The 12,128-nt window shown below is 44.4% G+C and overlaps 1 protein-coding gene across 2 annotated transcripts in view; it reads left to right on the forward strand.

Annotated features, from left to right (window-relative positions):
* The first annotated feature begins 9,960 nt into the window (after positions 1-9,960).
* Positions 9,961-12,128, forward strand: part of Apob (apolipoprotein B) — a 36,889-nt gene continuing 34,721 nt past the window's right edge. The window contains exons 1-3 of one of the 2 annotated variants that reach the window (XM_060365608.1): positions 9,961-10,169; positions 10,522-10,560; positions 11,570-11,685. In XM_060365608.1, the coding sequence (XP_060221591.1) occupies positions 10,088-10,169; positions 10,522-10,560; positions 11,570-11,685 (237 nt within the window). In that variant the 5' untranslated portion in view covers positions 9,961-10,087. The remainder of the gene's footprint in view (positions 10,170-10,521; positions 10,561-11,569; positions 11,686-12,128) is intronic. The other variant, XM_021654304.2, reaches the window with a different exon arrangement.

Consider the following 12,128-nt stretch of genomic DNA (forward strand, 5'->3'; position numbering starts at 1 on the left):
TACAAGGACCCTCGTGATGGAATAAATCCCTTTTTAAAACAAGATACTAGAGAGCTCCCCCATTAGTCTCCTGCCGTGTGAAAAGGCACCAAGAAGGTGGCATCTACAAGCAAGGAAGAGAGCTTGCATCCTGTTCTCAAACTGGCAAATCTCCAGAATTCAGAAAATAAATGGCTTAAGCCAAACCCCAAGTAGACTAAAGTACTGTGGAAGCTCTAAACCCCAGTACCTCTAAAAAGTTACAAGAGGTGACTAGCACCGGCCCTAATCCATTAAGGAGTAGCATCTTTATAAGGAGACAGTTGGGGCACAGGCATACAAAATGGAAGAACGTGGGCAGACATAGGAAGAAGATGCCATCTTCAAGTCAGGGAGAAATGACTCAGAAGAAGCATGTCAACCTTCATCTCAGACTTCCAGAAACCTGGGTTGTGAGGGGAAAATGTTCTGTTGTTTAAAACTCCAAGTCTATAGCACATTCACACAGCAGCTCAAGCTGACTAATGGCCAGGCTATGGGAAGAGTCATCCAAGGGCATTTCATCACAATCCATAAAACAACTCAAAATAAATCACTTGGAGATGGATGGGGCACTGAATGCTAGAAATGAGAAAGATACTGTCAGGAAGAACAGGATAGATCACTTTCATAAGCTGTGGATATCAGAGATGACTTTTGGCATCTGGGGCAGGAGAGGAATGCCCTGAGAAGACAGATATAAGAGAAGAGGATGAAAGGAGGAAGACAATAAACATGGAATGTTTTCACTGCCTTCATAGAAGAACAGCAAAGAGTAGCTGCAACTGGTCTGTCCAAGTGATGCAGAACAGGTCACCAGTGAGATGAACCTGGAAAATGTCAAAGCTTTACAAGTCTCCTACCTCTCTCTCTCTCTCTCTCTTTCTCACCTTCCAGCTTCTATAATGCAGCAAACATCTCATCAGCCTGTCAACAACAAAGATGCACAGTGATGTTATTCATGACGTGAGACCAGAGTCCCTATCTGGATTTCATCATTCTTCATGACTTGCAAGTAAGATGTCCAAAGCAGAAAGAGCATATAGTCAAACAGTATTTAAATTGGTTGCCCCGATTTACTGCTTTGTATCATCAGACTTGTCCAAATTAAGGGACAGAGTTGGCCTTAAGCTTCACCAAAAGGGCCAGCAAGTGACAGAGTGCTGCCAGCCACTCCCCGTAGACTCCAGTTGAGAAGACTGACCTGCTCCAGATAAGAAGACACATATCTCATTTTATACTGACTCAGTCTCAGGGTTTTTCCTGGGTGTGACACAATGTCTCACACATCAGATTGCTAATCCAATAGGAGCAACTATGCACCAGGCAATATTGAGCAAAAGCTGGATAGCTATAGAGAAAGAACTGAGTTGGCCACATAGCTTTTATGTTTACCTGCTTAGGAAAAACCCATGAAGGCATTTGGAAGAGAAACATGATAAACAGCACTTACATTATGTGCACATCAAAGCAAATGCAGGTGTTTCCACTCGTTCAAGCTTCTCCTCTGAGCAACTTTATTGGAAAGCTGGATATTATTGAATATATAACCTAGGAAATACCCTTAAGCCCTAGAGCCTTTGTCAGCATTGGAACACCACGGCCTTTTTATATTATCTCCCTAGGTGCCCTCTCCAGGGTCGCTAAGGCTCAGAACCTCCCTTTTGTTTTCCCAACAAATGTCATAAAGGATCTTGGCTCTCCTCACCCTCTTACTGAGATTTAAGATGGCAGAGTATGAACTTCGTAGCATACAGGCAGAGCACCTGAGTTTGAGTTCTAGTGTATCTATTTATATATCAGGTGGTCCTGGAGTGTCTTTTAAGAGCAGGCAGCTCCAGGAACTTCACCAACAATCTGTAGCCTAAAACCCTCAGTTATTAGAATTAAAGGTATGATTGAACACCAAAGCAATCAAGTACTGTGCAATGTTTTGCCTGATTACAGTACAAGTTGTACAATACTTAAATAAGGCAATAGCTCATTTCCCTAGGAAGAGGGCAACCACAACATTGAGACACTGCTGTTGCTCATTTGATATGAATATATATTCATAATTAGCTTTTCTAGATGCCTATACTTGTAAATGAAGACAGTGGAATTTGATTTCATATAGGGTGTTTTGGTCCTTGGCATTCTCGCTTGTGAGAATGATGGTTAACAATATCTATCTTATAGTTTTTACTATTTGATTGTTAAATGAGATCATTTATGTCCATCAACAAATAAACAGAATAAGAAAGTGTTGTGTTTGCACACAATGAAATTTTATTCATCTATAAAGAAAGATAAATGTATTAATTAAAAATGTCATTTCCAGGAAAATTGATAGAACCATTGGTTAGTGTGGTGAGTGAATTAAGCCAGACTCAGAAAAACATATATCGCATTTTTCTCTCAAATGTAAAATCTAGACTTAAATGAATACTTATTTACACATCTACATAAGATGTGAAAATAGAACAAGGTGTTGTGAGATCAGAAGAAGAAACAGAGAGGAGAAAAACAAGAGAAGATAATAAGGGCAAAAAAGACAAAATATTATGAATTTTCTCTCATACACATAATCTAGATAAATACAAACATACATAAGAGAGCAGAGGGAGGATTACTGTAGGAGAACGGGAAATAAAGGAGAGGGTGAGAGATGGAGGGAAACAATGGGGTTAGATAGTGCTAAGAAAAACACTGCTTTGTACAATAACTAGAAATAAATAAACATGTAAATAAATGAAATTATTTACAAAAAAGAAACCATCACAAATTTTAGCCCTTGGCAAATATTAGGTTTGTTTGTTTGGTTTTGGTTTTTTGAGACAGGTTTTCCTCTGTGACCTTGGCTGTCCTGGACTCGCTTTATAGACCAGGCTAGCTTCGAACTCACAGTGATCTGCCTGCCTCTGCCTCCCTGAGTGCTGTGATTAAAGGCGTGTGCCACCATACCAGGCAATACGAGGGTTGTTAAAGTATGTGCAGTGCTGGAGTACTTTTTCTGCTGCTCAGGAGTGGAGAATTAAACATCTCACTATTGAGTCCCCAGCAGACCTCTTCATTTTCTTGGTTTGACTACCACCCTCAGTCCCCACCCCCACTCCAAGATTCATTCCTCCCTTTCACCAAAAGGTAATCATTTCAAGGGGCTTGCTATCACTTTGCCTTACTCATTGGTTACTAACGCTTCCCGTAAAAGACACTAGTCCATTTTTGTGCCTTATTTCTCTAACTGCATGTTCATTCTAAAAAAGGGGGGGGTGTCATTTTCAGGGCTTTCTGAACTCCAAGCAAGCTTGTGTTTTTAGTTTTGCATACCTAGAATGTCTCTGCACTTTTCTTCTGAAAAGACGGGTCCTCCTCCCATATATCTATGCAAGGACTACCCTTCAGAGCCAGCAGGCTCCCACTACTTTGGGAAGCATCAGAGTGGGGCAGAGCTTAATAATCAGCTCATGAATGATCCTTGTCATTAAGCAGCAGGGTTTACATCATCCTCTTAAGGACCGGGCTGCACCCTATGAGCAAAGAGGCAAGAGAGGCAATTCAGAGCCTCTCACTAGCTGGCAGAACCTAGAAATTTCCAAGGGCAAGGCTGAGAACGAATCCTCTATATAATATTAACTCAAAATGGATGATGGAACCGTCATGACAAGTGCAAAACTGCCAGCTTACCAGAAGACAACACAGACAAGACAACCGGATTTGCCTGACCTGGTTTTAGACAATGGTTCTTCAGAGATGGCACTAGAAGGACAAGCGGCAGGCGGAGAAGAAATTGGACTTCATCAAAATTTAAAAATGTGTGGACTACAAATCAGGCTAAATGACAATTCAGATAGAGAGAAAATATTTACAAACTCTGCATCTGATGATGGACCTGTATAGAGGACATAAAATCTCTTAGAATTTAACAATAATATGCCCAAGTAACTCAGTGGAAAATGTCAAACCCCAGAGGTTGTGGCAGGAGGATTTCACTTTGGGAGACCACAGTGAGACCATGTCTCAGAAAATAATGATGGTGGTGGTGGTAGTGATTAGAATGGACATTTCTCCAGAAAAGATATAAAATTGCCCAAAAGCGTGTTTAAAATGTTTACTCATTTAATACTTGAAAATGCTTATCTGAAGAAATGGCTCCACCGTTAAGACTACTCGGTGCTTTTCCAAAGGTCCCTATTTCAGTTCCTAGTTCCCACATCTGGCATCTCACAACTGCCTGTAATTCCACATCCAGGAGATCCAATATCCCTGTGCGCTCGCGCATGCATACACACACACACACACACACACACACACGGAAGGAATGGGGATAGAGGGAGATTCACACAGACAAATGTAGAAAAGCTGGAATACTTTCCCTTTTACAAACTCTTAAATGCTGACTAGAATGTAACTTAAACTCCTCAGATTCAATCAGTTAGGCAGCCTATTAATATTGCCCAGGTATTTAAAGACTGATGAGGGTGCACATTGTAAGGAGAATTATTCAAGGACCTCTGGCCCTTTAAGACCCTAAGCCTTTATGTTTCTTTGTGATGAACTACAGAGTAATATTCGTTCTAAATTCAAACCCACAGAAAGTCAATTACGTTTTTCACTTTCATTAAGCAATAAATTATAAGTAACTATACCAACACTAATTAAAGAGTCATCTTTTTAAAGAAATCTCTAAGCAATTTCATGAAGTCAATATAATGACATTACCATAGAATGAATATTCTAGGTTGTAAACTAGGTAAAACCAGCCCAGTTATTGTCATAAAAAATATTTTAAAAACCACGTAAAGCAATGACAAAAAAAAGAAAAACTTAATCATCTTGATCTCAGTTTCTATATTCTAAAATAATACAATTAGTCTCAAGTTGATATCTAAGATCATCTCTACCTCTGTGACTCTTAATTTCTGTACCTACATCTCCTTTCACAGCTCTTAACAAGGAGCCCAGTGCTCGAGGCCTCCTGTGCAATCTACGGTTTTAAAGCCACACAAACCACACTCAATGTCAAGTATATTACGTGCTATTATAGGAACCTGCAACAAAAGTGATGAGTTTAATTAGCCTGGCAGTCCTGGCCCTGGCCCTGATCCAAGCCAGACACATTGTGCTCCCTTCACATCCTAGATCTCTTTTTTCCCCAACTTCTCCAAGGACTCCAGCGGGCTCCCAGACTGTCATTCCTTCAAACATAATCCTACCTTGCTGCTGTCTTTGGTAGCACCACTCACCCAATGATTCAAATCCTGCCCACCATCCAAGACTCAGCTCAATTTTATCCTTTCTGGACCAGTGGACCACACAGCCTTCTTCAGTTTAGCTGTGTTGATGATATACTGTACAAGTTTGACCTACACTCAGTTTCTCCTCACCTGTAAGCTCTCAGGGGACAATGTTCAGGGGGAGTCCTTGAATTTTGACAAAGACTCAGAGGTTGTGTTGATCAGGCTTACTTGTGTCTCTAGCTGTCTCTTCCTAGCCTAAGTCTCATCCACCTGAGCACAGTGTCTTTCTGGCTTAAGTCTTATGAGAATATAAAGGAATCTTTATTAATAAAGATGAAGCCAGATAGAAGATTCAGTGGATAAATATTTGCTGAACAGATTTCCAGAATCCATAGCAGAAAACAGACATGGTGACCCATGTGTGTAATGCCAGCACTGTTATGGCAGTATGGGAGATAGAGGCTAAAGCTCATTGGCCAGCTAGGCTGGAGTACACAACACAGCACGAAACAAAAAGACCCTGCCTCAATGATGTAGAAGTCAAGGACCAACTCTCAAGATTGTTCTCTGTCTTCCACACACTCATTGTCACACACCCATGCCTACACACACACACACACACACACACAAATATTTCTGATTTACAAAAAGCAATTAACAATAGCTAGATGAATGAGATCAAAACAAGGATGAAACCTAAACCCTGACTTGAATAAGTCAGAGGTTGTGACTGATGTATTCTGCTGCCTTGTCCCTGGAAGAGCCTGTCTTCTCCTCTCTCAGAGGTCTATTAACCTCTAATCTGTTGACAGTGTGAGTATGATCTTTGCACAATTAAAGACCTCTCAGAAATCTGTCCTATTCAGGAATCCTGAACTCTTAGCATGAGAAGAGACTGACACAGTCAGAAGAGACTGTGTCAGTCTGTCCCACCATTCATGTTTGCAGTTCCTTCTTTTCTCATAGCTTCACGTTCACCACACATCCTAAGTCAAGATAGAAAACACATGCAGCCATCCTAAAGAGCAATCATGAAGGCATGCAGGAAAAAACGCTTCGCCCGAGGACAGTGGGACACGCAACCACGCTGCTTATTCCTTAGCTCCACTTCATCTGGTGTAAAGTGATTGTTCCTGGGAGGCAAAGAGAAAGACGTACAATGTGTGAACCACGGTGCTTGTCTGCCGAGCTTATTTCTCTGAATTGTAAGATAATATATGAACAAGTAAAAAACTTAAAAATGGAGTTCCTGTCCTCTCCAGATCTTACTGCTTCCCACTTCTTTCCTAAGATTCCCTGCACTCTGCCCAAAGGTTGCCCATAACAACAGAACCAAAAAATCTGAGCACGGGGGTCTTTCCTGAGACTGATACTCCAACCAAGGACTATGCATGGAGATAACCTAAGACCCCTGCACAGATGTAGCCCATGGCAGCTCAGTATCCATGTGGGTTCCATTGTAATAGGAACAGGGACTGTCTCTGACATGAACTGATTGGCCTGCTCTTTAATTACCTCCCCCTGAGGGGGAAGCAGCACTACCAGGCCACAGAAGAAGACAATGCAGCCACTCCTGATGAGACCTAATTGGCTAGGATCAGAAGGAAGGAAAAGAAGACCTCCCCTATCTGTAGACTTTGGGATGGGCATGCATGCAGAGGGTGGAGGAAGGGAGGGATTAGGACGGCAGGAGGGAGGGAACCACGGGGGGGGGGGATGCAAAGTGAATAAAGTGTAATTAATAAAAAAATTAAAAATAAATAAAACCAAAAAAACCTTAAAAATGTTACAAGCTAAAATATAATTGATTTTTGTCACACTAGACCCCATTTATCTCACACATGTGTGAAGATCTTTCATGATTTATGTTCCATACTGAAACTGGCTGAGAGGAAACTAGGGCTGGAAGCCATGAAGTCTACCTGGAAAGGTATTAAGAAAACACTCCTTTCCGGCGTCAGGAAAGCGGGAGTGGAAGGATGATTGGAAGTCAAAGGAGAGATAACCCCTGCCCGGGGAAGCTCTCTACACACTGAACCCTGCTGTCCTCTGACCCTTCTCCCTAGGAAAAACTGCCACTTGACATTCTGACCTTATCTCTTGGGTAGCAGAATAACAGAATAAAAATGTTTGGTTTTGCTTCCTCGTGGGAGATCAGTAATCACTCGCATGTGGTGTCTCCATTCGACTGACTGATCTGCATTAGAGCCTTCCACCTGAGCTACTCACCAAATGTACCACTTTCATCTTGGTGTGCGTGTGCATGTTTCTATGTATACACGTGTTTGTGTGCATGTGCTGTGCATGCTTTGTTATCAGCGTGTTCTGAATTGCTGGGCATAGTTCTATCTATAACCTCTATAATTCTTGAAATTTACTTCCTAGCTGCTAGGCATCATTTGCAATTATAATGCTGTCACGGACAGAAAAGAGATGGCCTAATTAATAATTGTCAATACCACTCCCGATTTACCACAGGAGTTCTGCTGTTGTTTTTGTAACAGCCTGGCTGGGAATAATTTATATCAAAATGTATGTCTTTGTTTTATATCACTGAAAACGTTTACTTAGCATCATGGTCACTGTACATAAATTCCCTGGAAGCAACGGGGTATAACTAAATGGCACAAATTCATTTATTATATTCAGCAAATTATGTCTGGGCAGCTACTCCAGCACACAATCCGTACCGCTTTCAGCATAGCAGGCAGCTGGAAACCCTAAAAGCCTCTAAGTTTCCCTGAACTTGGTCACCCACAAAAAAGCAGAATGATGAATCTGCTTCCGGGGATTACAACTGGGCTATTTAACATGCTCTGGTTCCTTGAAATTCCGTTGGTCACATGACCTTCTCATAGAAACTCCAGAGCTCTATGGTTACCCCACTGATTGTCCAACCAACAGGACTTTGCATTTGTGAGCTGATAAGTCAGAGTGACTAGCTGAGATTAGTCCGTGTGTCATGACAGTGACAGTCACTAGCCAGCTTGCTTTAGTAGGGCCTTCATCTTCTTTGGAAAGAGTAGTCCTGTTAAGCACTCAGAAATGTGAGATGCCAAACAGGTGACTAGTCAGGGTCACTGTCCCTCACAGACGCCCTCCCCCCACTCCTCGCCCTTGGCCTTGATTTGCCACCTGTGTTCTGTTAACATCTGCTCTTACATTGTGGTGACTGTGTTCAGACAGGTATGCAACAAACACACACGCCCACTCTAACAAACACATAAGGAATGGTAATCATTACCCTTATCAAATGCCTTTGATTTCCCAGACGTCTTACTGGATGGTTTGTGTTTCAGACCATCTTCCTTAATTTTCAAGGAAAGCTCCTAAAACATAAATATTATTAATCCTGTGACCCCACAGGGACCTAGGAGGTTGGTGTCATTTACAAACCTAGCATGAAACCAGCTAGAATTCAGCCCCACCTCCTCCTGAGCCGGATACCCATATAGCAACTGGGCTCTCTAGGGACCGGGATTTTTCTCTCCTCAACGAGTTACTTATACTCCAGGATCTCCTGGCTCTTCATCCTATTTGAAGAGTCTCTGCAAAGCAGCCTTTGAAACTTCCAAGTCATTCAGAGCAATGAGCTGAGAAGAGTTCTGCTTAAGGGAGATGGATGAAGGTCACAGTGGTGGCCACAGATACTTCCAGATGGCTTCTAGCCAACCATCTAGGCAGATTCTGTAATTTAAGGAAAGCCGACATGTGGCCCTTTCAGCATTTCTGAGCGTCCTGTCAGCTCAGCATTGTGACATTTGCTGTGTGGTACCTGTGCACTGGACCCTATCAGCATACAAGAACAGAAGCCGAACCCCAGCCTAAGGGACACTTTCTAAAGGCCATCAAGTAAAGAGAAGAAAGCTGAACTCAGTACTTTAGAGGCCTGGGCTTTTTCCTCTAGAGATGGTTCTGGGCATCCAAGCATCTCAGTGTCTTCTCTGCATCTGTGTTGTCAGATCTGTCCTTGATGCCCAGTTTGTAGACATTACATCCCAGCCTCTCTACCAGGCTCATCCCCTATCCCCCCTCTGCTGCCACAAATAGATTGGAGGTACTCTGACAACACAGCCCAGCCCAGACATTCACCTTTCCAGGCTGTCACAGTCCCATAAGTCTCCCATCAGTGTGACTGACATTGCCCACAGTGAACTCTGGGGAACCGGCCTGCTCTGGGACCCCTCTTCTCTAGATTACTGAGAGACTTGGACACCAAACCTAGTCACTCAGCGGACTTCCCAGGTTGTCCTTTTTTTTTTTTTTTTTTTTCTCTTCCCTCCTCACAGCCACCTGTACTGGCTAAATCAGTCAGGACCCGACTGTTTATTCACAACCAGAGTCCACCAAAATCAGAAGGAACTTAGGAAGATGCCTCCACCGGGACATTAAGAACAGTTTTCTAAAGCACTCCACGGTCAGAGCAGGAGCAGGGTACCTTACCCCCTGAAGGTGCACTTGTCTCCTGAAGACAGGCTTATAAGACAATAAGCCCAGCGCCCATTGCCTGAGACCCCCTGAGAAAAGACATGCTCTGAGAAAAAGCCCCAGGTGGTGGTTGCTGAACCAGCAGGGAGACCCCTGTCAGACCCAGTCTTAGCCACCCAGATAGTAGCTTGTATGGAAAAGCAAACAGGTCCGGGCCATGCCCTTTGGACCTTTGGCAATTCTCGCTAAGCCAGAGCCTCCTATAAATGGAGCGCTTTTCAGGCAGCCGGGCATTCCCATCAGTGTCTGCGGCGGATAAAGTACTTGCCTGGGTGCCGCCTCAGAAGACCCTGCAGAGCCAGCAGCGGCGCCAGGCCTTGGCCAGGCCACAGGCAGGAAGCCACCTCACCCATCCACCGGCCATGGGCTCTCAGAAGCCTGCCCTGCGGCCACCGCTGCTGCTGCTGTTCCTGCTACTGTTCTTGGACACCAGCGCCTGGGCTCGTGAGTGACAGGGGAAGCCCGGGTGAAAGCCAGCGTGGGGACCAGAGCACTGCGTGGCGGCTTCAAGCCACCAGTTAGATCGGGGAGTGGAAATTGGTGGCAGGTGACTGCTAGGTAGCAAGGGCCAGGTGGAAGAGAGGGCAGCAGCCAGAAGTCCTGGGGAAGGAGGTGATGAGAGCTAGAGCTAGCAGGTAACTCCTCGGGGGCTTAAGGTGACAGCTGTAGATGGGAGAATTAGAGAGAAGGCTCTGGATAGGCCTAAAATAATTAAGGCCTACGAGGGGTCCCTCCTGTCAGCCCCTGGAACCCGCTGGAAAACACGGAAAGCCAAGGTTTCCTTTTTCTCTTGCAGAAGATGAAGTCTTGGAAAACTTCAGCTTGAACTGTCCAAGTAAGGCACTTCATTACTAGACCCCTTGGGCACCTCCCACCCTTGCTCTCCTCTCCAGACAGTCTCCTCTGCACCCACGGGCCATCCTCCCATCTAGCATCCTCATGCTCAGACTAGGGGGCACTGCTCTGACCCCTGGAAGCGAAGGTTTTGAGTCTCTGGGCACCCGGTCTCCTCCGGCAAAGGATATAGGCCCTTTCTTCCCTGCCCTTCTGTTCTGTTCGAAGGCTTCCTCTGGTGGTGGGGTAGGGAGGAGACTGTGGAGAGACATTATTGTGCTGTTTATCACCGACTAATCATTGATTCAGAGTATGTGGGCATGAGGAAATGTCGACTTTAACCTTTGTGCGGAACTCCAGACCCCTCCACCCCTTCCTATTTACCAGATCCTAGGGGTCAGAGGATCAAGGCCTTGCCGCAATACCTGGCGTCCTCCGGAGAGCGCCAGGACTAGCCTCCCCTCTGATGGGGCAGCACCACCATCTGGTGGTCATATGACAGTACTACATCCGGGTTCCTACGCAGTTATTTTTCTCAAATCACAAAATTTCTGTCAAGCACAGTGGAATCTTCCAGAAGTTTCTTCTTGCGGGGGAGGGGGGAGGGTGCGGTCTAAAAGTCAATCAGATACCCCTAACCATTAACTTTGTCTCAGGTATTTCGCAGGCTCATGAAGATGAGCATGATGATAGCATCTTTAAACAGAGAAAACACTTAGCGGTGTCCCTTTGATAACTTGATTTTTTAAAGGGCCTTCCGACGGGCTTTTGTAGCTCCATTAATTGATGCTTGGCCCTCCCCTTCATGTGCTTTAGATGATCTATTCAAGGAATCCCAAATAATTTAAACATCAGAGTCAGCCCAAACAGCGCCTATGTTAAATCTATAAAGACAAATACAATGTGAAGTCAACCACGAGTAACTTGAGCCCAGTCCTCTCTGCTCAGCAGCAGCTGCCCTAGAGAGCTGCTTCATCTCCAGGGCTGACTTATTTTTCTCCTCACTTCAGAGGATGCAACTCGATTCAAGCACCTCCGAAAGTACATGTACAGCTATGAGGCTGAAAGCGCCAGCGGCGTCAGGGGCACTGCCGATTCCAGAAGCGCCACCAGGATCAACTGCAAGGTACAGAGGACAAGGGCTAAAGGAAATGCAACTGGGATCCAGCCTTGTTCCACCAGGGGCCCCTCAGAGAACCTTCTAGCAGTTCCCAGCACATCTAGAACCTTAAGTGACAAAAAAAATCCACCTGAATGAGAAGGCTACCGCCAGGGAAGGGGGAGGAATCTCAGCCTAATTATTCTCCCATTAGCCTCCAGTGTGTAATAGCAGGGAATGGTCTGTAGGCCAGCAGGATTGGCCAATAGATCTGACCGTGAGAGAGACCCAGGGAGTGCACAGAAGAAGGTGGTCATTGCTGGAGAATGCTGGGCGTTCAGCATGTATGATGCCAAAAACAATATGGAGAATCATTTAACATTTGTCTCATTAAAATGAAAAGTTAGTTAGTTATTTGGGGACTTGTCATACTCCGGTCTATGCACATAAAGTATAACCAAGGTCTATTA

Source organism: Meriones unguiculatus, chromosome 1, assembly GCF_030254825.1.
Source record: "Meriones unguiculatus strain TT.TT164.6M chromosome 1, Bangor_MerUng_6.1, whole genome shotgun sequence".
In the NCBI taxonomy this organism is placed as follows: Eukaryota; Metazoa; Chordata; class Mammalia; order Rodentia; family Muridae; genus Meriones; species Meriones unguiculatus.